The sequence below is a fragment of the Anoplolepis gracilipes genome, chromosome 2, assembly GCF_047496725.1.
Source record: "Anoplolepis gracilipes chromosome 2, ASM4749672v1, whole genome shotgun sequence".
NCBI classification, from domain to species: Eukaryota; Metazoa; Arthropoda; class Insecta; order Hymenoptera; family Formicidae; genus Anoplolepis; species Anoplolepis gracilipes.
In genome coordinates, this window is record NC_132971.1 from 10,542,702 (window position 1) to 10,570,635 (window position 27,934).

General features: G+C 29.6%; 2 protein-coding genes across 5 annotated transcripts; one reads left to right on the forward strand and one right to left on the reverse strand.

Annotated features, from left to right (window-relative positions):
• Positions 1 to 193: 193 nt before the first annotated feature.
• LOC140663237 (thioester-containing protein 1 allele R1) lies at positions 194 to 15,225 on the reverse strand. Of its 4 annotated transcripts, none has more exons than XM_072887253.1 (28): positions 15,020 to 15,225; positions 11,944 to 12,026; positions 11,358 to 11,550; positions 10,942 to 11,166; positions 10,314 to 10,564; positions 9,852 to 10,010; positions 9,448 to 9,619; positions 9,165 to 9,356; positions 8,980 to 9,081; positions 8,775 to 8,908; positions 8,418 to 8,538; positions 8,179 to 8,322; positions 7,929 to 8,048; positions 7,789 to 7,843; positions 5,524 to 5,743; positions 4,260 to 4,377; positions 3,875 to 4,061; positions 3,604 to 3,764; positions 3,375 to 3,513; positions 3,031 to 3,149; positions 2,813 to 2,952; positions 2,452 to 2,671; positions 1,959 to 2,336; positions 1,699 to 1,851; positions 1,448 to 1,623; positions 986 to 1,157; positions 752 to 854; positions 194 to 618 (listed from the first exon to the last, which is right to left on the reverse strand). In XM_072887253.1, exons 2-28 carry the CDS (start codon positions 12,006 to 12,008, stop codon positions 413 to 415), a joined length of 4,425 nt encoding a protein of 1,474 aa, XP_072743354.1. In that variant the 5' UTR covers positions 12,009 to 12,026; positions 15,020 to 15,225; the 3' UTR covers positions 194 to 412. The 4 variants fall into 4 exon arrangements, with proteins under 4 accessions (XP_072743354.1, XP_072743358.1, XP_072743357.1 ...); XM_072887257.1 differs by lacking the exon at positions 5,524 to 5,743 and adding an exon at positions 7,338 to 7,449; XM_072887256.1 differs by lacking the exon at positions 5,524 to 5,743 and adding an exon at positions 7,338 to 7,476.
• Positions 15,226 to 17,712: 2,487 nt separating this feature from the next.
• Positions 17,713 to 26,090, forward strand: Trf2 (TATA box binding protein-related factor 2). Its single transcript, XM_072911799.1, has 5 exons — positions 17,713 to 17,849; positions 20,072 to 20,360; positions 21,296 to 21,546; positions 21,838 to 21,932; positions 23,772 to 26,090. Exons 2-5 carry the CDS (start codon positions 20,079 to 20,081, stop codon positions 24,008 to 24,010), a joined length of 867 nt encoding a protein of 288 aa, XP_072767900.1. The 5' UTR covers positions 17,713 to 17,849; positions 20,072 to 20,078; the 3' UTR covers positions 24,011 to 26,090.
• The last annotated feature ends 1,844 nt before the right edge of the window (positions 26,091 to 27,934 follow it).

Below are 27,934 nucleotides of genomic sequence, written 5' to 3' on the forward strand. Positions count from 1 at the left end.
TTCTTTTTTTTATACATGTTATGATAAAAAAATATAAGTAATAGTTATTTTTTACAGTAGTAATTAATAGCTATATTCGCTATAATTAATAGCTATATCTGTTCATAGTATAAAAGTCAAAAATCTGAATAAACATTTTATATAAGCAACAGCATATTTGAAGGAATCCAAATGAAAATAACTTCTTCCCTAATAACAAGAAACATTATTAGGTTTTATTATAAACATAATATTATCAAGTAATTATCTTAATCTTACGTTAGTTTGATTTGGATATTCCATAAAAAATGGACTATAATACTTTATATTCTGTATAACAAGTACTTTGGTCGCAACTTATGCAGCTCCTTCACGTTAATTAGTTAGAGATTTAAGGTGTATAGTAAAATAATTATTCTCAATAACAATATAATTACAAATACTTATGAAGCAGTAAATAAAACGAGAAGAACGTGAGTTGTAAATATACACAAGTATAAATATGAGATGCAGCAGATACTGTAGCATTATCTTTCCGTTTCCCAGGTTTTGAAACACATATATCTTCACAATCTTCATCTTCGCATAGATCACATAAAGTTGTTTTTCTAGCTTCATAAAATACTCTTGCTCTTCTCGCTGCATGAAAAAATAGAAATATATTTTTTATAATCTCTACTTTTTTGTATTTCTTATATATTATTCTTATATTAGAGTATTATTCGAATATTTTTTTAATTAATCACATCAGTCAAATTAATCATATACTTACATGAATCATAATAATCGTATATAGAAACGGGAACTGGTTTCTGTTTAGCTACTTTATGCGTCCTAAACGCGGATACAGTAGGACAATACTCTTCCTTGACCATCTGTGAAAAAATAAATAATTTTCTTCTCAGATTTTACATACACACATAATAATATATTTCTTAGCATTTCTTTTGCAAACTATTGAAATAATTTATGGCAACTAGTTGATAAATTGCGATATAGGTTTTACCTTATCGAAATATAAAACCACCATTGTGTCACCATGTTTAGTTTCTACACGTTTTACATGCGATGATACTTCTAGACTTGGTAGAGAATCTCTGTCAACAGTGAAGCCGGAAGGTAGGCTTACTTCCATAACGGCCATATTACTCTCGTTTGCTTCTTTGGTTGGAACAAATCTGACAATGAAAAATTTGATAATAATTTTCGAATAGAATCATGCAAGAGAGAAACAGGGAAATAAATATTTTTGTTAGTCTACCTTTATATTTTTCAATTAAATATAATTATATTTAATTATTTTCTGCATGTTTATATTTCTTGTGGAAGTCAAAAATATATTTAAAATTAATTTTTTTTCTTTGCATAAACATAACAATTAGAATATTATGAGTACTAAAAAAATGCTGATATCTTTTTTTCACAGTAATAAAATTGATAAATTTGTGAGACATCAAGTCAGACATACCCCGAGCATATAGAGAGTTGTAAATAATTGGGATTTGAGTTTTTATCCACTTGAGGATCCAACGTAAATAATGGCCATGCTCCAGTTACGTTCAAATTATATTGATAGGAGACTTGCACCAGGACGAAACCTTTACCGGATGCTGTTATATTGACGAACCGCGTTTTCGCGGGTAACTGTAAAAAAACGCAAACGTGTTATAATCCATTCATTTATTGTGTAGTAAGAAAACGTAATTTGTTTCAACTTACTACATGTTTCTGGAGTACCATAGAATTGTCGCTATTTATGTTTATGTTGCCTTGGCCGTCTTTTCCGTATTTAAATGAGATTCGAACCGAGCCCGCGTCTTTTGACAACTTCTCAGCAAGTTTTGCTAATGCTTGAAGTCCAATCACGGTGTCCTAGATTATTTCACAAATACGAATTTTAGTTTAGCCTCCTAACATATACTATATATACTATAGATAATAACATTTTGCATTCACGCACTTTGAATAATTATGCTTACTTGTGTCGAGGCAAAGCCACCTTCTGTGTTTCTTTGTTTGACAAGCCATTTCATGACGGGAATCGCATCAGCGACCAGATTACGTCTGAGATATGAGAGCAAAGCGTAAGACGTCATTTCGACGTCGACAGAACGCGGTAAAGAGTAGTGCGGATTTTTGTCGTCTTTCGGAATAGGTTTGCTCCACCATTTGATACCCTGTTTTGTCGTAGCCATTGATTCCAGGAAATTAAACGCGGACGTCTCGTACGGATGCTTCGCCAAATTCAAAGCGTAGGCACACAAGCTCAACGCATACGTGTCATTTAATCCTTCCAAGTTACGAACGATGTAGTCGACGGCTTTGTTGATTGTGTTACGATATTTTGCTACAGAATTCTGCATTGACATTTAATTTAATTTTAATAATCACGAAAAATACAATTTCTACTTTAGATACAACAATAGTATTAAAAAGAGAAAGCGATACTGTATATATAATTATCTCACTCACCTCGTTTTCAAGGAAAGCGACGAGCGTGTACGCTGTTAGAGCGAGTCCCTTTGCAGCTCCACCCTGCATATCACGATGGCTGACCTTTCCCACTTCGGGGAAGGAGCCGTTTGGTGCTTGATTATTCGATAACCATTCTAAGGCCTCATTTATGATTCTGTCTTCGACTGTTATGTATTCCGCCGCTTGCTTGAAAGATTTCACTACGAAGGCTGTAAGCCTGGTAAACAAATTATATGTAAATTTTATGTGTATGTGTGTGAAGTGATTTATATCTTAATTCTTAAGATTTAAATTCCCGACGTATATAGATAGATACAAATTGTTAAACATAATGCCAATAATCTTATCACGCGCGTACCATGTACTCCCGCTAGGATCCGACATACCGAACGCGCTGAAAGAGCCATCGGTATGTCTGTAAGTTAATTCCTGCTGATAGCCAGTGTCCAGATATTTTAACGCTTTGCTCTGCACAGCTTGCGTTAATTGGTTTGTATTCTGTGTGAAAAAGAAATTTTTTTAAATTACATATTTGTGTATATGTATCATATATAACAGAAAAGATTATTTTAATACCTTGAGATAATTTAAAATGACGATATTCGGTACGAAATTCAACATATTCTGCTCGCCGCAACCAAATGGCATTCTTAATAAGTTTGCCAAGTTCGGGATACTGGGGCCCAAGATATCACCTAAATGAATAATACAGTTAAACATATTTTTTCTCAAAAGAAATTTTTTACAAAATAAATTGTACAATATAAATATATCATAAATCATAAATATTGTATATGTCGCGCTGTCAAGTTTATGTTTTTGGATACAGATTAAAAATTCTAGAAAAAATTGAAGAGAGAAGGAGAGCGGCGAGACATTGATTTAATTTTTAATTTAAATAATGTATAAAGCATTATTACCGACTGCAGAAATTTGTATGTTTTCGGAATCCAAAACTGCATTATTAGGTATATCGATGGTAATGTTTGCACCTGCGTTGTCCACATTTCTCAAATCTAGGAATACTGCTTCGTTTTTGTATTGTGTTTCTCCCTCAGCCTTGAAGCATAATTAATGATGTTTATATTAATGTATCGTCGTGAGTAATCGCGGGCGAGTAAAAAATAATATTGAAATAAATGTAATTACTTTGACGAGTAATTTTTGTTCGACAATATCGCCAGCCAAAACGCTGCGAGCTTCCGCCTTTATATTCATGTATCCTACATCCCTTGGAATAATCATGAATGATACACTCGAGCCGGAATTAGCTTTCACGTCCACCTTCTTCTTACGATACAACTCCAATTCTGAAAAAACATAAAAACAAATATGACAACTCACTCATATAAATTTATCATGGTTCAACTATAAAACTGACGAATAGATTATTATATTATTATCTCATGCGTGCACTTACTCGGTACATCGTGAACTTCGTTAGAAACTTCCGCATAGTCAAATTGTCCTCCATTATGTAGCAAAACCTCAGCTGTCAGATCTTTATCCATATAATTGAACACTACAATCTGTATTCCTACGATTTCTCCCCGAATTACTGAGTACGGCAAAGCCATAGATATGAAGAATTGTCTGAAGACTTTCAGCTATATACAGACAATAAACAATATTTTTATATACAAAATAATCTTATAATTATGACGACATCCGTTTTTTATTTCTTTTTTTTAATAATTTTTTTTTGCTATAACATATTTTTTATAAGCTATTTTTCTATGCATGCAGATTATGTGATTAATTCAATCTCGGAGACACAAATTGCATAGATGTGCATAAGTAACAACCTTTCTGGGTTCCTCTATAAGACCCAATCCGTACGCATCATTCATGGAGAATGCAGTCAGCACCCATGATGTGATGGAATCTGGTACATTTCGTCGTAGTTCAGTTTTCCCTTGATATCTACAAAAGTATATATATATATATATATGTATATAATTAATTCTTTCATAATCGAGGCGAAATTTTTAGTTCAATCAAGTATATATCTTACAGTTCTCAGATAATAAATAAACTATAGTTAATGGAGCATGTAAACGGTAATAAATAAAATATGCAACTAATAATGTACATACAATAAACACTGCACACTGATTCTCATCTCTGATAAATTTTTCAGATAGTGATAAAAGAGAAATTGCATTGTCGCGTTTTTCAAATAAAGCAACAATATGTACGATACAAGCAAGTGATGTAAAATGAAGAAAAAGAATCGTGTTATAAATTCTTAAATTTGTATCCTTCACCTTTATGAACGTACAGATACATGTTCTATGTAAATAGAGAACATTGTGTTCAAACAAGAATCGATTGCTCTTTTATGAATGATATGACACAAGACATCGTTTTTTTTATTGTAATACCTGATATACGCATGATGTAGGGGAAGCTATGTATATATAACATTTACAAATTACATTCTTAAGGAGATATAAGATCACACCTTTACCTTAATCAACTTTCATGTAGCGATAACTGTACCATATACAGTACGTTATTTGCAGAGTGATATACATATATGCAGGATGTTAAAAATATTAAAATACTTGCCCACTTTTAGCAAGTTCTTTACATAAAACAAGGGAATAAAAGCCCAAATATATGCAAATGTATACTCCGGAATAAGCATGTATTTTTGTGAGTTATATAATTGAGAAATTATAATCGATAATAATTAATAATATAAAATACCTATCTCGATTTACCGTTAATTCGTCATTGTTATCAAATCACAAAATACAATATAATAAAATTCGCGAAAAGATTTTGGATTAGTTGCAAGTAATTTTTCATAGGACCAAAATAATGTGATTATTAAATTGAAGTATTTTTTTCTTTGATACATAGTTTCTGATTTTTTCAAAAGTTTGTATGGACTGTTCTTTTAGTAAAATCTATTTCGCGTTTATTATGAATTAATGCTAAACACGTATGTAAAGCTACACTAGCGCGTCTGTTTTCACACACACACACACACATTACATCCTGTATATAAATTCATATACATAGGCGTGCATAAAACACTAAAAAAGTATACGAGATAAATACCCTGAAGAGAAGTTTGCAAAAAGCCAGGTGTTTAAGATGTCATGCATTAGGAATACACGGGGCTTATTCCAGACAGGGTATGGGATGCGAGAGAACGCGTAAGGACCTGCCAGCGGCGGTCTGGTCGCTAATCTGTGCGTGACAGGTGGACCAAGATCTGGTCGAAGCGTGGACACCCCATGAGGCGAGCCCGTTACTCTACCCTTGAGAATCTCCGGTCCTGCAATCCAATTCTGCGTATTGTATTACACCGGTCCCGAGCCTGAATCGGATTAAGGTAAATGTACTCAAATACGGTCAATACATAGCTATCTTGATAGCGTCAAGAATTTACCTTTTTCACCTTCACATACAATGTCACAGAACTGCCATCATTTTTTTTGGCTACAGAAATAATGATTTAATTTTTAACAAATCAATTCTTTCTTAATTAAAGAATAAAGTAAATTTGTTTTCTTCTATAGTAACAAATGAAAAAAAATTTTAAACTTTACTTTTATACATGAAAAGTTAATTTCTCGACGTTTTATAGGTCTTATTAATCAAAAAGTATCCTGATAAAAATCCTGATATTATAACACAAACTGACGTTCTTCTAACTCGGATTTATGATTTTAATGAAATAGTGACAGTTCTGGAACATTATTTTCAATATCATTACAGAGACACTTAACGGGTTATTCCATATCATGCGATTCGATAGAAAAGTGTTTCAAATTTGATAAAATTGATTATATATCATAAAAATTGAAAAGATCATCCAATTCTGCGAATTCAATTATTCTTGAGTGCATATGCCAATGTTTGTGAAAATGAAAAAATAAAAAGAATTTCAGAACATGAATGAAAATAGTTCACTTGGAATAACTCTAATGAATGAAAAATTAAATTTTCAACAACTAAAGGTAAAATTATAGATTTGTACAAGGCATAATTCTGTAAGATAAATGATATAGATATCTCATTCTACCAGTTCTGCATTTGTTATATCGTTTAGAGTCTTTGAACTCGCATCTATTACTGAAAGTTTTGCATTCTTTTCAATTTTAATAAATTAAAGACTCTTATTACACACACTACCGTATTTAAGAACGGTGAGTAAACTATCGTAAAGTGCAAGCAAACTTTATTCTGTCATTGATATTTATTATGCAAAAAAAATGATTAGAAGAGAATATTTATCCATTAGAATCATACGATTGGCGATAGATAGAGAATCAAATCTAATTTTCAATTATATTCAAGATAGATAATAAATTTAAAATAAAATATACTAAACGATACTTTATATATATAAAATTCAAGTATTGGAAATATTAAACATATAATTTAAATTATTTAAATAATATATATACATATTCACAGAGAGTGTTCCCAAATCCGTGCAAATTAATATCGCGGTTATGTGAAAGACCCTGAATAATTAAATTTTTTACCCATCACCATGAGTTATCCAATGCCATTTCCTACCGCAACAAATTCAATATGCAATTTCAATGAGCGAAGCGTTTTAGTTTTCCTGCATTATTTCATATTGTATGCATTTTAGAAATTAATATTTTCTGATGAAAGTATATATGAGTGTGCAGAGTGTGATGTTAAATTTTCAAGACGAGAGAGAATCACCACAGATTAAAATATAATGAGATAATTAGAGACACATTAGACATATAAGACATTAAAGAAATATCTACGATAGAAATCGATGTAAGAGAAACTGTCCAACTAAATATAATTAATCGCTTACTCAATTTATATAGAAATATAGGAAAGGATTTCTTATGCACAATAATTTATTATGTCATTGGTATTACCCAGCGTCAAGCGTTTGCCAAAGCCAAGTTTCAGGGAAATTCTTGCGAACTTTGACCTTCTCGGGCGGTAATGCAGCTGGGCCTGAGAATCCCGCAGCGGATGCATAAAACGCTTCATCAAAATTAGCTCTGTAGTATACTACACACATATAAGCTCGGTTAAAAAATATATCTATGTTATATCTGTGCACGAGACTGAAGAAAAAACAAATTGTATAATAATTAAGAAAAATAAATCGAAAATATAATGTTATTCTCATGCTATATTACAAATAAGAAAATCGTTTTCATATAATTAGTTACTTTATATATATGCCGTATATATTCTATAGTCCATTTAGAGATATATGTGTATACTGAAGAATGTGCGCGTTGCATTAGTATTTTACTGGATAAAATAAATTCAAAATATATTTCGTATTTTACTAGTGCTTATGCTTGTAATACTTACGAACAGGGAAGTTCTCGTGAACGTATCCGTTTGTCAGGATTACTACACCAGTTTTCTGATAAAAATATTGTTATCTTAATTCGGATAGCATCAAACAATAATGATAGATAAATATTTTAAAAAATAATAATGTATTTTACTTGAAACACGTCATCTGCCGTTCCTGAGCCAGGACTCCAGAGAGGACGGTCGAAAAACGAATTTGTGTACGGTGATGCTTTCGCCCTGTCATAAGATTGTAACTCCTTATACACTTGTTCCTGCAATGCAATCAGTGAATTAGTTCGTTAGAGAAAGAGAGAGAAAAATGCGTGAAATTTATTTAATTAATTACAATACTTTTTTATTTAATTAATTAATTAAAATATTACAGTGTTACATTTTACGTACGTAAGAGATGTCGTTTCCAGATTTCAGCAGAAGAGATCTCTGATCGACGCCTAACAATCCAATGAAAGAATTTGGTTTCGAAGTTATCACAAGATTCACACTTTCCCCAGGCATGACTTCGCCAGGTGTTACTTTAAGATCGACCTACATCACAAAATTTTATACCGTTATCTATATCTCATTCTCTAATATAGCTTAATATACATAAGCATTTTAAGAATAATTTTACGATGACTTACGAAATTTTGAAGTACTCCCGTGAGTTCAACGTCCAATGAATCTGCTATTACTTCTCCGTCCGTTCGCACGTAATATACAATTATATGCGCGGTAGGTGCCATGACGTATGTTGCCAAAAATCTGGAAAGTGTTTTTGTTTTACGTAAAATAATATCGACATTGATTGATTCTAACAGTAAGTTAACAAATTTTTAACTAAAGATTCAAATAAAAATTGTGCGATTTAGATCTTTAAAATAAAAACTTTCTATTCCAAAATTATTAATAATCATAAATTCTGGAAATTAGTTTAAAAATGTATTTTGAATGACTCGAAAGAAAAATTTAAGATTTAAATATTTTCCTATATAACTTACTTGAAGGATGTCGTGTACTTGTCTTGCACGTAGATCGATCCCGCGTCTAGAATGTCACCGCGACCGAGTATCTCGTAACTTACGTATTTCAGCGGAGCGGTAGAATTTACTTCAATCTCGATATAATTGTTCACCTTATAAAAATACAAGATATCGTAAGACGAGAATTGTCGCCGAAAAAAAATTTAAAATATATATCGTATACCATTGGCTTTTCCGTTTTTAAGACTGCTTGAATGTATTCGTTGCTTACGGACGTGGCTTGATTGGTCGCAGGAAACCATTCGTGAAGATTTAGATACTGTGCCTGCATATATAAATACATAAACAATTAGATTGTAAGATAATGTAAAGATAGAGAAAAAGAGGACTCGAGATTAATAGTCTTACCTCTATGTTAAGAGGAAAAGTGATATTATCTTTCGCTTTGGGTGGATATAAATCTAATTGTACCATGCCGTTCTTATCTAACATTTTTGTAATATTAAAATATTTCGCTCGATCGTACGTATATCCATACGCTATCAAGACATCGTTCTTGGTGTCTTGTACTGGCGATCCGTCATGATTTGTTAACTTAAGCTGCAAAATAATAGTGCGTACGAATAAAAAAATTTGCGTTTAAACTTGAGCATTTACGCCGATTAAAAATACCACAATAAGACATGCTTACGAAAGCAGTATATTTTAATCCCGGTTTGAAGTATTCCGACGTTTTTATTAATTCTATTGTATATTTGTGTCTATGTAGTGTTATTTGCATCGAGGTATTTTGTCTCCTAGCGGTTAATGCTTCCTCCACCACCACATCAATCATAAGAGGTCTTTCATATTCGTCAGTTAATCTAGAAAATATATATATAAATAATATAAATAAATAAATATAAATATATATATATATATATTTATATATAAGAATATCTGCTATGGAAAATCTACGTAACACATTTTAGAACACTATGACAGAAAAGTTTGTAAAAAATCAAGTAAAAATTTGATTCGATTTTTTATTCTGAGCAATAATTTTTTAAATGCTATAATATTTTTAGGCTGTATTTGATATATGTGCAATATTACCTTAATTCAGACAAAATGTCAAAATCAACTGTAACTTTTCCGTCGATAGGTAAGACTTTTCTTACGGGTTGTACGAATATCGGTTGAATGACACCAGAAAAGATGTCTGCGTATGCTGTTATCGTAGCCTCGCCTTTTACCGGCTTTCCATAGGTATACCTAAATTAGGTGCACTTACAAATGAATATCTTTGATCAAATTTTTCGTACAAATATTATAATGTAAGTCATCGTGTACACAATTTAAGTAGAATCAAGTCAAATTATCTCTGAGTTGATTAATATCTCATGAGACAGTATATCTTCAAAGTCTATCTACGGCTGGAAAAATGTCGGACACACGAAATTGAATTGTATCTTTATTAATCAACAAGGAACGATTAAAAAGACATAGTTTGTATAGTTTATCAATTTGTAAGTTTCTCCTATGAATCGCTTACTTTGCTAGAAAAGGATCGCTTACTTTGCGTGAACAGTCACCGCAACTTTTGATTCCTTGAATTGCACATGTTTCGGTGCATCAATTGTCACCTCAAAGTTGGGTAGAACATATTCCGCGACTTCAAATTCCTTTTCGAACGTCTGATCGCCCACATTGGCAACAATTTTCCAGTTTCCCAATACTGGTGATTGCGATAGCTCCAATTCACTGCTAAAGATCCCATGGGCGATTTGCGGTCGATTCCATTGTTTGATACGATTCCCATCGCCGTCCTGTAACAATTTTTTTTCTTAATATCTCAAAAATTCTATATATGTCTCCTTTACGCTATGTATAACCTAAACGAATCACTATACTGTGTCTTGTCAAAAAACATTATGATATTTATATAGTGACTGGCAAAAATAAAAAGACATCTTATTTTTAAGATTGATTTGTTTCATAAAGATAAAAAAATATTACAAATTTATCGTAACTAAAAATTTATTTATTTCTTAAATGTTTTTAATTTAAAAAAATTCAATTTTTTAATTTAATACTCTATTTCATAAAGATCATATATTTATAAGAGTGACAAAATAAAACTATTTTTGTCGGTCACTGTACGGACACACATGATTTTTATGAGAGCACTAAACTCATTACTCACAATGATATACACATCCGTCGGTCTCATAATACTTGGCCTCAACCTCGAATCCAATATTATACAGCGAAACATAACTTTGTGCCCGGGTTTATAAATCGCCCGATCGGTCTGGATGAAAACGGAGTAACTTTTGTGCACATATTCGATGTCTTTCGACTTGTGAAAATCGATACCTGACAAGCCGCGCGCTGTAAGTTTGTATTTTCCCGGCGTGATCTCGCCGATCTGACAGAACATAAATAGAATAAACAACATTAATTTCGTTATTAAGCACCTTTTTCAAAATATATTACTATCTTATATTTGTCTGCTACTGTATCTTTTTTTTTTTATTGTACTAAAAAAATTTCTTTCACATTTACTTTTTAATAAATAAATGAATCTTTTATATAAAAGTGCTCCCTCGCAATACGTACATCCAATCGTAAAATTTTAGTGGAGTAAGGCTCGACGACTACTGTTTGAGATATGTTGAATGTCCTTCCTGCATCGAGTTCTCCAATTAATTCGACGTATATCGTTGATGGTATTGATACGCCAGTAACACTTGCCGCTACATGATACTCTGAATCAGGCCGTACCACTTTCGGAGCAATAATCGTGTAGTATCTAGAGGAAAACAAGAATTTTTTAATAAAAATATATTATACAAAGCGATGTCAAAACTAATTATTAAATTCTGTAATCTGGGACAAAATTCGGGATACAACGTAACTAATTATTATTTAAAAAAGAGTGCTTTCTCATTGATGCTATTATATTATTATTATTATTATTATATTATTATCGTTGAGACATGAGTAGTAAACTAGCTGTTGAATGTATGAAAATTTATCTGACAATGAATGATAATGTATCTTATTTTCACAAATTGTAATACAATTATTTATATGAGATATCACATCTCATAATCATAATGAATATTTGTAATGTATATATATATATATATATATATATATATATATATATATATTGTAAAAATATCTATAGATATATACTTACGATTCTGTGGCTACATTTGAGATTATTCCCGAGAGCACTAGAATGCCCAGCCACGCATATTCCATGTTCCAAAGAGGAGAGATCTACGATAAAAAAATTTCAATTAAAGTAGTCATCAGTTATAATTGAAGTGTATCCGCTTAAAGGAAATAAATGTATAATTACTCGATTAATAAAAAAGTTAAAAATAAATTCACAAAAAATATTTTATGTGTATAACATCAATATGCGCGAAAAATCTGTTATTTATATATAATAATTAATTCCTAAAACTTTTCTTACTGATTAAAAATAAAATTAAGAAAATGTTCTCTCGAGAGAGTAATAGGATATGAAATATTAACAAATTGTAAAATAATGTACGATTTTTTTCCATAAATATGCGCGTCGAAAGTTGCGAGATTTCATAATATAAAATAGTGTCAATCAATCACAACATTTTTCTTCGAACATACATATTACAGAAGTGATAACTCGAGAACATGACGCAAATGAACATCGTAAATAAAACTCAAGAATGTTATATACCAAACATCGAGAGTAATTAGATGCAATTATGTATGTACGTAAGTGACACAATGGCACTCACTGCAGTATACAAGTGTCGAGATAATTATGTTGTCGTGTAATTTCCCTCCTTTTGCGAAATCACATTTCCTTACTGGGTTTTCCGGGAATTTATTGCGATAGCCATCATCATTAATTTTGAACAATCCGTGAGATTTGTAAGATAATTTGCTTTGAGAGAAAACAAGACACTTAATAATGGAACTGGAAATAGTATTTTCCGCGGTATTTGTACAAATAGCTCAGATCGTGACGTGAAATGAGAAACTGGATAATTCCAACAAAATATATATATATGGAAATTTTTGTTACATCCGTGTATTACATAATAACTTAACGAAGCCATTTTTATTCGATAAAACAGGTTTGCAAAGTACTTTGCTCTATCTAATATATTTCGCAAAAAAATAAAATAATTACGTTCATAGAATAAAATAAGAATACAAAATCTGTCTACATTAAAATTATTAAACGGATACGTTTAAAATTATTTTTTATATTTCTATATCTTTATCTTGCAAACGCAAAATATTAGTAAAATTTCTGCATTATATTTTAGAAGTTTGTTTTATCGCGAAAAGAGAATATAATAATAATGCAGTGCACTTTGAAGTTTTAAAACAAACGTTACATGCTTATAAATTATAAAAAAAAAATTGCTTCTAAATTGTATTCGAATGATATATTTTACACGAGAATGTAACAACATTCTCTTTCATAGTAAAACGAAGACAACTCGTTATTCATCTATTTCTTAATAATCATATGAACTATTGATAAACTCTGTGCTAGACTTTATTGATTTTGTGACTCTAATTGCTTACACTATTTGTAGACTTAATAAAACTGTCTTATATACAACATAGTATGAGATAGTAAATCAAATTTATAAAATGTATATTGTAAATTTTTATCAATTATAAATTTTTAAATTAAATTTAAATTTATAAAGAAAAAAATTTTTACTAAACTTTTAGTTTTAATTTTACAGCTTTAATTAGATTTCATTGCTTATCATAAATTTGTTATAGTTTGATCATTTATTATCCTCTTTCGAGATATAAATTAAAATATTACTCGTTTAAATTAAATACGTTTAATTGAAAAAGAGAAAAGTTTAAAAAAAATTTTGCTTATTCTTAATTTGTTAGATCATTTTTTTCTTTTTTTTTAAGAAATATGAATACCTATGCAATGTTAAATATTCTGAGCGAATGAGATCGTATTAACGCTGAGATTCGTAATATTAGGAGGATTCAATTGCAGATGTGAAACTTTTGCAGAGTGCTTTTTTTCAAACAAACAACTATTATAATTCTACTTTGCTACAGTTCTAATCACGTAGCAAATATTAAGAATGCGGAAATTATTATATGTATGTGAAAACATATCTATGTGCAGATCATTAAAATAAATTACATTTTTAAAACATGTATATGAAAATATTGATAATTATTCAGTTTTTTATCAAGTTATTCTTCATAAAAGTATTAATAAAATAATATAATAATAAGAGAGTGCGACAAAATATTTATTAAAATATTTTAATATAAAATAAAATTTGTTTAGATGTTCTGGCAATATTTAAGAAAAGATTTTTACATGCAATGTTATATTTTTATTGAATATAAGTATTAAAAATTATAGTTACTATCATTTCTGGAAATTTAAAATATGTTAAATAGACATGCTATTATTCAAGTAGGGTGTTCTATTTGTCGCGCATTATTTTTTTAACGACGATTTTTTGTTAGCAAAAACATTGAGTTATATAATAAAAATTTCAAAGTTATAAGCAATATATTATACGATTTTTCACTAACAAAACTTAAGAAAAATAATCAAATGAATAATAATATTATATTTTCCAGCTGAAAATTCACAAAGGTAAAGTTTATTATAATTTTAAACTCGAGGCCTAGTTTCAAAGATTGAAATGGTGAATTGGAAAGTTGTAATAATAATGATCTCTTTCGAAATTTTCACTAGGAAGAATCGACCTTATGCATTGATCAAAGAATCTGTCGTTGAAACATAATGCGCGGGAAGTGGGACACCCTGTATACGATAATGGAGCGAAATCCTCAACATGAAAGTACATATTCATCGTGAGCTGCTCCGTTTTCACACATATATTTACTTCCGAAATTTGGGAACATATAACATGATAGGTAAAACTAATAACATGAATTTTAGCTGCAACCTGTCGTACAAAATCTCGCCGATTAAATTCACCTATATAATTAGATCTGCAAATTGCTGGCTGCCGAAAGTATCGCGATTCGTCGCTACGACTTTGGCACGACTTTCACCGTGCGGGATCCAGGGCAACCGCGATGGAACGACAGCACAAATCAAATCCCGGCATCGTCGAGAGCGATCCCGAATGTCTGCGTTATTACGTCTCATAATCGGTAACATTGTTCCGAAAAGATTCCTCTGGCGAAAAATGACAGGAAGGTCGCGCGTCATCGCGCGAAATAAATTCGTGACTCTCTCGATGACTCACCCAGGTAAGAGATGAGATGGAAATCGTCCAACGAAGATCCCGAAGAATCGGACGATCGCGTTATCCACAAACCTTGTCGTTGTTTACCCGTCTTCGGGCGATGCGAGATGAAAACACGCAGAGAGGAGGACGCGAGCCGAAAAAATCAGACGAACCGAGCGGAGGCGCGTTTGCTTAACGGCGCAACGGTTAAGCAAGCACTGACGGCCACTACCAATCATGGTTGCAAGAAACCGGGCAGTGCAGGTTTCCCTTCCGCCCCCACTGTCTCCACCGTGCGCGCCCCGGTCACATCTTTACCGTTAATACATCGGCTTCATACGCCGTCCTCTTATTTCTGAAAGAGATCTTCGTATCTAGGAATTGTAATTTGGAAAGTCCAGAGATACTTGACGATAATCCAAAAGCTATTACGCTATATAGCTATTATCCTAGACTTTTCAGAGTTATTGTAGAAAATATTGTCCAATGGAACTAGTTTTTGGAGCAAATATATATATATTCTCTTTCCACAGTTTTTCTTTCACTAAATGTGCGATTGTATAACATTTGCATGAATAAATTCAATCGTAAAATTTTTTATGGATAAGAATTATTTTCACACTTGCAAACGAGATGGATATCTATAAAATTATATATGCTATTAATAAACTATTAATGAAGCTATTATGAAACGTATTAATAAAATGAAGTAAAAAAAGAATTGTTAATGTACGCTGTATATAAGATTCAATTCAATAATTTTCAATATACATACTCTCTTGCTTCGTTAAAGATAAAGATCTTTAGAAACATTTTAGTAGGGTCCTATGTGGTTGAAAATTTGAATGATGGTGGAATTTCTCAGTGGACAGATATGGACACGATTGATCTTTATATATACATCCTGACGCCTGTGACGTAATTTTAATATCCTCAGACAACACCTGCCGCTCATGGTGACTTTAATGCGTGTCCTGCTTTTAGCGAGAGCAGACGAGGTTACTGTACAAATAAAATGTAGGTCTGCAGAGAGATATTCTGTATTTTATCGGCGATCTCTTACATCACTGTAAAAAATATTGATTATTGCAGCAATTAAGATATGATGTTTTTGTATATATATTTCATTGTAATCTAAAACCATAACATCTCATTAATCTTGTCTCTAATAAGTATGTACAATAATAAATATAAACAATAATATCAAATACTGCTGTTAAAAAAAAAATAAACATCGTTCGCTTTATGCAAAAAAAAAATCTGCAAAATATAACATTTTGAAAAATGTTTCACAATTTACAAGATGTGATGACTTTGATGGACATGAATAATAAATTATTAGAGATTACGAATAAACAAAAAATAATTTATAATAACAAGTAAAACATCTGTCGATGTCAAAAACGTGATATAATTATTAATTAATATGTAATAATGTGTTCAAGTTACCGTTAATATTGTATAACTCTCTCTGATCTTTAAAATAAAATAGAAGCCTCTTAAAAAATAATACAATTAAATATGCTCAGTCATCGTAAAAAATTCAGCAGTATTTTTATTCCGACGCGATGATACATTTATGATCGATCCGCGTAAGCTTTGCATTTGTTGTCTCGAAAAATGTATCTTGTCAAAAGTGGAATAATCATGTTTTTTTTTTGTCATTCACATTGAATCATCAATGACGTATGTACAATCGAAAGTATCCTCGAGCTCGATATTCATCAAGATACATTCATGTCAGTTATTGAAAATAATCAACGCATGTTTATCTTTAACCGCTATTAGTAATAATTGTTTTTCATAATTTTCTTATTTTAATTTTAATATTAAAATACTTATCTATGTAAAAAATTATTTTAATCAATTTATCGAAAAGCGTTGAAAAAGGATTTAAAAACTTGTATACTTGGTAAAAATATATTTAATATATGTATATATTAAAATATTAATATTATGTGATTTAGAAAAAAATTTCTAAATCAAATAATATCAATATTTTAATATATATATATTAAATATATTTTGTCAATTTTCTTTAGATATTATTATATAGTTATACATAGTAGAACCATGCTCTAGTCTGACGATTTTTAAAATACTATATATAGATAATTTTGAACAACTGTCATCGCAATATAGATTTATTTTTTGTAAGTACGAAATATAATATATTTGACAAACCTGTTATGCCTTTTTTTTGTGCATGCGCAAGAATAGAGCATCCCGACAATTCAAATATATAATAATAAATCCTACTGTATACACTGTAAACAAGGAAGTCACGACACACTTTTATTTCTAATGACTTTTAACTTGTAAGAAAATAACGAACTCTTTTTAATTCTAACCCCGTAAAAAATAATTTATCAGACATGTCGATTGTGTTGATTGATGGGTTAAAAAAAATTTCTAAAGTTTTATCATTGAAGAAAATTTAAAGAGAAAAATATCCTATAGAAGGAATTGAAACAGCCAATCGGGATGCGGCTGACAATCCTGTCTCGTCACAAGAATGCACGAATGAGGTTGGCGCGACGAGGTTGTCGAGCGCGCCGATTGGCTTTCACGAGATACATTTTCTTCGACGACAGCCAATGAGATCTCTGCATCGGGCAAATTCCTATAAAACATCGAGGTTGGCCATCTATGTGTCAGCGAGCGATTCCACATTCCACGGTCGTCGAGTCGCTCGCTCGGTTCGCCAGTAGTCGCCAGTCTAGCGAATATGGCTGATAACAATGGCAGTGATCGTTGAGATAGCTTTGCGTTCTGCTGCTGTGTCAACTTGTCAACAGAGACGGTATCTCTGATCCGGGACGAGTGGCGCGCGACCGCTTGGCGTAGCGTAAGTACCGTTCTTTAATGCCATCCCCCGGAATACGGGGTTTACGGAACGTACACCGTCTACCCCCTCGTCTTTCATAGAACATTCTCGGGAGCGCACACATTCTTGTGGCAGTGTCGTTCCTCTCCAGCACCGCTGTCAATAATCGCGCTGCCTTTGAAAACACAACGCCGACTGATCGTCGACGAGGTTACGTCGCGTCCCCGGGAGGTTTAAAATCGCGCCCCTTTTCGCCAGTAGCCGCCCCCCACGTGCGAATACGATATCGAGCGTCCGTCCAGCGTCTCGATTTTTCTCCCAACGATCATCCTTCCTCTCGCGTAAGAGTCGTCGAATATTTCACTACCCTCTAATATTTTACCTTCCTCCGTAAGCTACTAATTCAAATGATATTTAAATCACATGTGGTAATTTCATTGGCTTGCAATAGTTATATTCGTATCGTCGTATTCCATATTCGCGAGTCGAGTCTCGACGTACAAAGGCGTCGTGAACGGATGTTATTTCTGTTGCACGGTAGTCTTAGCGGTTATTGAAATTGAATTTTAATTTATAATCTGTGCAACGTTTTTGTAAGCACGAGTCACAAACTTTATATGAATCAGATCGTTATGAGCTCATCATTCGCTATTTCGTTAATGACTGTCGTATTCGTATCTCGTTCTTGTCTGTTACGAGATTGTGTGTAGATCGACCCACGTGCGAATACAGCAACATTCTAATGAGCTGAATAAAATGGGAACGAGTAGAGCAGATTTTATCTAGAATCGATTAAGGAAAAAGAATTCAAAATATTAAAGATTATGTAGATATAAATTTATCGTAAAGACAAGAAGTATAATTTAACATTGATTAAAAAAAAAGTTTCACTCTCAAACCAAAAAAGAAACAAAATTAATCCATTCTTTGCCTGTTCTTTTCTTGGCCAAATTATTGCTAATTTTATGGAAAATATAATTTAAATTATATTTTCCACATACAAAATAGAAATCTATGTTGCAATGACTATTAAAAGTTATTAAGTGTTGTTGAGAATACAGTTGTATTTTTTGTATATAATTATATGTATGCAATCAGTAAAACTTTTTTTTTATTTAAATTCTTGTTTAAATTTGTAATGATATTTTTTACGAAAAAATATTGAAGCATGAATAGCTTTTAAATTGAATTTCATGAGATTGAACATAGAGAACTGTTTATGTGTGAGATATAAAATTTTAGAGACATAAATCAACTTTATTATTTGTACAATTTTGTTGAATATCAAATATTTTTTTGCTTTGTTGCTGATCACGATTATATGGGTTACAATTTTAACAAACTTGTCATAGTTTTAGTTGTTTCAAAATGCTTAAAAAATCGACAAAAATTTATATATACTTTTTGATATATATTTGTAGAAAATAATCACGTACAACAAAAGTTTATAAAGTTGATAAAAAAAAATTTAAACATTTTTCTTATTAATTAGTGTCTTTGGGATATGCTATTCTTAAAATATCAGTAGAATCAATATGACTCATATGTAACCTTTAAGATTTAGCTTAAGATTTAAAATTGCAAAATTAAGATACGAAACCTCTTAACAAAATTTTTTAGAAAACATGTTAATATTTAATATCAAATGTAAATTAGTAGGTCTTTTTTTCAAAAATAAGACGTAAGACTAAATATTAATTACATACATTAGTTACATTTTACATTATTTATTTTTAACTTGAGATTATATAGACTGTTGTAATAATAGAAAGAAATATTTTTTCTCAAATACAATCGGACCTCTTATTCTACGAAATTTTCGGTCCGGAATCTTCCCCTTAAACCTCTGATCCTACGACAAAAATTTGAGAGTGGGGGTATAATTCCCCTTTCGCGGTCGTAGCATGAGAGGATTTTTTGTCGTGTTTTAGGATAAGAGGTTTCGTAGCATAAGAGGGTCGTAGGATAAGAGGTCCGACTGTATTAAAAAATATTTTTTAAATATAAATTCAATTAATATTTTGAAGTTTGCATAGCAAATGATTTAGTTTTGCTAGAGTTATCAAATCTTGTTTATGTATTAATAACATATAAATATTTGAATTAACTGATATATAATTACAGATGTGTTACATGCAAATGCATATGTAGTACCTTCAATATCAAATTTAATAAAATTTAAATATGTAAATATAATAATACAAAGGTTATATCTTAAAGATTTATCTCATTATATGTTGCAGGTATATTATGGCAACTGCTATTCAAGAAAATGGCATGAAACCATTAACCAATAAATCGTTAAATCATGTAGAGAATGTTAATAATTTAGACAATGCAGAAGAAAAGGACAATAGATTGTTTGATGGACAACTTCAATCGTATATGGATCATGCCGAAACTCATGAGGAACCTCCTGAGCTCGATATCGTTATTAATAATGTAGTTTGTAGTTTTAGTGTAAGATGTCATCTAAATTTACGAGAAATAGCACTTAATGGTTCCAATGTTGAATACAGAAGAGAAAATGGGGTATGTTATCTGTTATATTTATATCACAATACGATAGCTATTACTGCATTATAAATTAATATCTTAGAACTTCAAAGCTGATAAAAGATGGTTTTTAAAGTAAAAGTTGTAGAGTTTTCATTGAAACATTCTATAATATTATACAATTATTATACAACTAAATATACCTCCTTTAGAGTGTATTTGGGGAGACACTATTAGCATGCTCTATTCTTGTACAACTTTCCATAAGTAATAAAGGTAGAACTTTTAATTCTAATAGCATCTTCTCAAACACACCATTATAGATTTCATTAAACTTTTAAATATCATTGTTTTCATATAATGATTTTGTCATTCTTTGAAAATTACTATAATTACTTTTTATATTTTGTTTCTTTTTTTTGTTGGGAACTCTTTTTCACAACTTTTTAAAAAATTTTCTTTTTTAGACATTTTCTGAGATATTTGACAACACTTACAATAAAATGTTCTTTTATATATATATATATATATATTAATTAATATTACTAAATAATTTATATTTATTTTCCAAAATATCATAATAGAAAACTTGTGAATAATTAAAAAACAAAAACTTTTATTACTTATCCTACTGGTTCTTTAAATACAAAAATTTAAAGTATGGTTAATCATGGAATATAATTTAAAAAATTTATAAAGTTGCTAATTTTAAAGTTACTGTTTTCTGCAATATTTTAAATTTTTAAATAATTATGTACATTATATTTCTTAAGATGATTATATATATTTATTTTTTCTGTATGCCCTTTATCTGTTTGTTATTTCTTGCTTACTTATATGTATATTAATATGTATTTATAGATACAAACTAATACAATTAGAAAATATAATATTAAATATATAATAATAATAAATAAAATATAATAAATACATATATAATATATGAATTTTTTTGTATGCAATATTTTCAGATGATAACAATGAAATTAAGGAGACCATACACTACAGCATCTATCTGGTCATCTGGCAAAGTAACTTGCACTGGGGCAACCAGTGAAGTTCAAGCGAAAATTGCAGCACGCAGATTCGCTCGTTCCCTTCAAAAACTTGGATTTAAAGTAAGATTTAATAACTATAGGGTGGTGAACGTATTAGGTACTTGTTGTATGCCATTTGCAATCAAGATAACATCGTTTTCTGTGTATCACAAAGAGAATGCAGAGTAAGTATACAACAAAAATATTATTAACTAATAATTATCTTATGATTATAAGAGAAAATTGTCTTGTTTAAAAAAATTATTCAATTTATTAATATACATTATAAATATATTCTAAAATTAAATATAAAATCTAACGCGCCTTTAATTTATTATTAATGCATTAATATTAGCAATTGTATGTGTGTATATATGTATATATGTGTGTGTATATATATATATATATATATATATATATATATATAAAATTGCAAATATACAATAATCATATAAATATTTTTATATGCAATATAGTTACGAGCCAGAATTACATCCTGGTGTTACATATAAGCTAAAGGAACCAAAAGCCACTCTGAAGATATTTTCTACAGGAAGTGTCACTGTAACAGGTTTGTATTAATTAGAAATATTTTATTATAGAGAATATGTTATAGAGAAAAGTAGATTTGTGGTTTTAATTAGTAATAATAAGTAATCCATTGTGATTTTTCTAATTCACCCCTTATTGCAACGTCTGTCGACCTAGCCCCCCCACCTTGTAAAAATAAAAAAACAAATACTGCAAATTTACGAGCTATTTATGAGCTTTCATATCCCGCAAATTAAAAATTTTGAGCTCGTCACACTAGGCAGGAATTTAATAATTTTGGTGGGGGGGCTGAGTCGACGTCGACTCAGCCCCCCCGCCCCTTAAAAATAAAAATATTCAATCGTTCTTTGCGGCAGAATTAGGAGCTATTTATGAGTTTTTAAAATAATATAATTTCGATTTTTGAGCTCACCGTTTTAACCCCAAAACAATCCTTTCATTATTAAAACTCAAGAGAGAACTATGCTTAAAATGAAAAAATTTAACACTTTTGCGGGTAAATATTGTTTATTGATTTATGAGCTCTCAAAATACGTGTATTTTGATTATTGAGCCGCAACCCCTTTATAGAAAAACCACCCTTCGTCTCCCCGGCACAAGAGAAAACTATACTTAAAATGAAAAAATTTAACACTTTTGCGGATAAATATTGTTTATTGATTTATGAGCTCTCAAAATACGTGTATTTTGATTATTGAGCTACGACTCCTTTACAATGAAACTACTCCCAAATCTTTCCAGCACAAAAGAAACTATACTTAAAATAAAAGAATTTATTTTACGATTAAATATTGTTTATCGATTTATCAGCTCCAAAAATACGAGCGATTTTGATTATTAAGTTACAACCTTTTTACAAAAATAATCACCACGCATCTCCTTCACATAAGAGAGAACTGTAAATTTAAAATGAAAAAAAATTATTATTTTGCGAGCTAGTATTTTGAGAGCTCATAAATCAATAAACAATATTTATCCGCAAAAGTGTTAAATTTTTTCATTTTAAGTATAGTCCTCTCTTGTGCCGGGGAGACGAGGGGTGGTTTTTCTATAAAGGGGTTGCGGCTCAATAATCAAAATACACGTATTTTGAGAGCTCATAAATCAATAAACAATATTTACCCGCAAAAGTGTTAAATTTTTTCATTTTAAGCATAGTTCTCTCTTGAGTTAAATAATGAAAGGGTTGTTTTGGGGTTAAAACGGTGAGCTCAAAAATCGAAATTATATTATTTTAAAAGCTCATAAATAGCTCCTAATTCTGCCGCAAAGAACGATTGAATATTTTTATTTTTAAGGGGCGGGGGGGCTGAGTCGACGTCGATTCAGCCCCCCCACCAAAATTATTAAATTCCTGCCTAGTGTGACGAGCTCAAAATTTTTAATTTGCGGGATATGAAAGCTCATAAATAGCTCGTAAATTTGCAGTATTTGTTTTTTTATTTTTACAAGGTGGGGGGGCTAGGTCGACAGACGTCTTATTGCAGCATAAAATAATATTAAAACTATAGAAAGAACTATAGAAGTTTTTTACGAAATTTTTCTTGCAACATATATTAAAATCAATAAATATTTCTGTTTAATTTCTTGTTTTTAATGTTGGAATTGCACAAAAATGGATTAAGAGCTTTAATTAAATTAAAAGAAACATAGCGTCGCGAATATATTATAAAAAGCTAAACATTTTATTTATACAAGTTTATATAAATCGTACATAACATTTATTTATACGGTTTATATAAATCGTACATAAAATACATTTATTCATTTATAACGATTGTTTTGAGTGCTATACTTAATTGCAATCAACAAAATCAAATCTACTATATAATAATCAGATATATATTATATGTTACAGCACCTAATGTTGCTGCAGTTCAAGCGGCAATTGAACATATTTATCCACTAGTCTACGAGTTTCGCAAGGAACGATCACCGGAGGACGAACTTGCGTTATCAACAAAAAAACGCAAGTTAGGCGCGAATAAAAAAAAATTGGACGAGTTCCTAGAAGACGAACCGGATTTTTCATACGAAAGTATGATCTCCGATGCAGAAGATGCGCCCGACGAAGATAGTGATGGAAGTTGGGACTGATCTGTTTTATTTTATCACCGTACTGTTAACTGTTATCTATATCTCGTTCTTTTGATAATAAATGCATATACACTGCTCTATGTACAAAAGTGTTATTGCTAAAAGTGAAGTGAAACGTAAATTCGTTTTCATAGTGCAAGAACTGCAAGTGTGTGAATGTCAGGGACAAAAGATATGCGTATATATACTTATGTGTACAGGTATACAGAGAAACGTAATTATCAAGTATACACATCAAACTATCAAGATCCTAAAGACGATGCCCTGAATATTTACTTTTGTTAGCAATATAAAGTTATAAATACAGATATAAATATATATGTAATACAAATATAGCATATTACACAAATGTAAATATGAATATGTATTTATATTTGTATTTGTACACTTATATAAGTCGTATGTAGAGATATATCTTCAACATCTATACATATATGTATAGAGATGTGTCTAGAAAACAATTTTTAATTATAAAATTGATTAAATTTTTGAAGTTTATTTATATCATTAGACAAAACTCATATATGCTTCTTTGAACAAATGTGATTGGTACAGGTTTCAAGAAAAAAAGTACATGTGTACACATGTATGTGTGAATTGTAGCCTGTACACATTTGTGTTTTTATTTTATTTCTCATGTATAATTATTACTAGTTTTGTTTAATTAATTAAAATATTGTGCCAAAGATAGATATTCAAAATTTAAAACAAAGTGATTAAGATAAAATCTACATGGTTGATGCCTTTATTCGTAACAATTAGTTTTCCTAGTGCTTATAATCGAATATGTATCCATTCTTACTTTCGTGATTCATATATTTTATAGGATTTATTCTCTTGATCAAAAAGTCATTTTATTTTACGTCGTGATTCAAATATTACAGTCTACTCCATAAAATATTGTGTATGCTTGGAAAATACATTATTTTCTGGTTATAATATCGATTTTTGCCAAAGTTTTACAAGACCATCAAGAGAATTATCTGTCTCTTGAACAAGTGAATCTGATGCCAAAAAGTAAAATAGTCAATTTGATAAAATAATCACAATCACTCTAATTCACATATTTTTTCATTTTTTTTATTCTCTTGCAGAGTAGTCATTGGCAAGATTTATGACACAGTTCCTGAAAAATAAACAAGTTTGCATTCTAATTTTAAAACAACGATATTATTACCAGGAAATATTAATATAATTCTATGCTACCAACAGCTCGTTTTCGCTCAAATTTTGTTATCCAAGAGAAGCTTTATTATATATATATATATTCCTACATAATTTAATACTTATTAGTATGTTTTAAATATACATAAATATTTTTTATGTTTATATCAGCGAAATTTTTTACGCAGAGAAATTGGTAGAGAACACATCTATATAATATCTACATATATAATATCTACATCTATATAATATCTACGTATAGTATATTATATAGATGCTGATAGAGAAGTTATTTATCACATATGATAACTATATACATCATGCAATGTAAATATGCATCATCCACATTTATTAAAATACTTTATAAATTGTAGTAAATCTCTCCTTTCTCCTACACAAAATTATATTAAGAGTATTTATAGTAATTATAGTAAAAGTATCATATAAAAAAGTTAAATCTTAAACATGCATCCGTTTTTAAATAATTGAGAAAAAATATTTCCTACAAGTACGAATTAAGTATTTCTGTTTCAATATATATATTGTAATAAATTTTCATGTATTTTTGTATTTTTAGAATACATATCATAAATAATATCGCTATGTTTTATACGAAATAAGCAAAAAAATACCAATATATTTTTTGGGCGAATACGGGCTGTATTTTGTGGATGTAAACGTTAATGTTAAATTTTGTTTTAAAAATATCGAATAAGGAAAATAAGAAGAAAAACGATTCTTTTTCTGGCTTGCAGTATTCATAAATTCATATGCGTATATTATGATGTTTATTTTATTTACGTAAATTTAATCCTAAAAAAAAAGAAGCTAAGAGGTGACATTAACTTAGAACTGTACAAGAAAGCTGTATAAGAATGTATAAGAAAGCCTTTGTAGAAATTATGCAGAAGTTAGGTCAGTGTTATATGATATATATAACACTGACCTAACTTCTACATAATTTCTACAGTGTTATATGTAAGTGTTATATGATATATATATATATATATATATATATATATATATATATATATATATATATATATATATATATCATATAACACTATGACACATAATGTGAGTTTCAAACATATGAAATTGTATATTCTGGAATCTGCAACAAAGACATAGGATTAATACAATAGGATATATTAGATTCTTTTAGTTAGTTTTTTTTTCTATTAATCATCTACATATACGCATTGACATTTTGTTAGTATTTATTTATCACTTATAGTATCCTTATGACGAAATAAGTGCATTTGAATCACATGTCATTTTTATAAATTATTATTTTTCTGCAAACCTGAAATCTTTTGATATGACAATATGTTTAATTTTGCTTATTTGTGAAACATCTATATTGCGAAAAGAAATATTTTTACACACAATTTTGCAAACCCGAATATATTGTATTTCTAGAATTCAGTTTTTATAAACATGTATATTGAACATTGTGCAAAATATTACACAAATTGAGATTATAGTATAAAGTGTATTATCTTTCTCACATATTTCGCATTATTATAGACAAACATATTTGTACAAAAATTCAGTCTTTTATTTATAATATATTATTATATACTATTAGCTAAAGGAAAGCCATATATTGATTCATAAAACTACATAGAAAAAAAAATTATCAATGATTTATTTAATTTATTAATAATGTGAAAAGTTTAATACAAGACTATATTATATATAAGTGTACCCTTCTTATCATATATTAAGTACAACAGAATACAATATAGTATGGCCGATATTTTGCAAACTTATTAAATCATGAATAATCTCTTCGTGCCATAACATCTACATATTTGTTAAAATTAATTGAAGCAGAGTTTTGTCATAAACTTCATATTGTACATATTGTTTTTACACTGAACAAATTTTTTACGATTTAAGCTAAAGTCACTGCCCATAGTGTATTCAATCCGAAAATGTAAGACTTGATCCACTAATGAGTATGTGACACAAACTAGCACATTTTGTTTGCATTATTAGACACAAAATACATTATTAATCATCGGAATTAAAGCTTAAACGAATAAACGAATAAAAACGTTGAACGATAAAACGTATTGTCGAGAAGTGTAATGACAAAATAAATTTTATCATATATTTAATTTTCAAGAAATGTGTCTAATAGAAATGTGTTTTGTTTTATTACATTTAATTTTTATATCAATATCTAATAAAATATAGCACATATCGCCGTGTGTATAGTTTTATCTACACTACTTGATCAATTTATGCTCAAGAAAATAAGTATGTGAGAAGTATCTTGAAAATATCTATTTTAAAAAAGATTTCACAAGAGTTATATCATAAAAAGAAACTGATAATATTTATAAAAAATGATTGCTTTTGCTTCTTTAAACATTTTAATTTTTTTAAATTTATAATCTATATATATATATAAAATATTATAAATAAAGGTTCTCTATAGAGGATTATATTGTCAATAGTAATTGATAATTATAAAGATCAATTATCTTACTTTCTATCATTATCGTTTGCATAGCACAAAAGATAATAATGGAATCAAATAATTGCTATTTATAATATCTTTTCCCATAATATGTACAGAAAATAAAAATTACAGATTGTCATAAATGATGAAAAGTACATACCGGCCTTATTAGATGTGAGAAATATTGGCATAATTACATATAGATTATAAATATTATATCTATCATGTATACAGAATTAATTAAAACTAGATTAAATTTTTTTCAAAATTTTTGGTAAGAAATAAAT

Excerpts from the sequence above, each read along its gene's own strand:
- Trf2 (XM_072911799.1), top strand. The coding sequence starts at position 20,079 with ATGGCAACTGCTATTCAAGAAAATGGCATGAAACCATTAACCAATAAA. Across the intron at positions 21,547-21,837 it reads TATCACAAAGAGAATGCAGA|TTACGAGCCAGAATTACATC; the intron begins GTAAGTATACAA and ends TATGCAATATAG. Across the intron at positions 21,933-23,771 it reads AGGAAGTGTCACTGTAACAG|CACCTAATGTTGCTGCAGTT; the intron begins GTTTGTATTAAT and ends TATATGTTACAG.
- LOC140663237 (XM_072887253.1), bottom strand. The coding sequence starts at position 12,008 with ATGGAATATGCGTGGCTGGGCATTCTAGTGCTCTCGGGAATAATCTCA. Across the intron at positions 2,337-2,451 it reads TCGCTTTCCTTGAAAACGAG|AATTCTGTAGCAAAATATCG; the intron begins GTGAGTGAGATA and ends ATGTCAATGCAG. Across the intron at positions 1,852-1,958 it reads GTGGCTTTGCCTCGACACAA|GACACCGTGATTGGACTTCA; the intron begins GTAAGCATAATT and ends GAAATAATCTAG.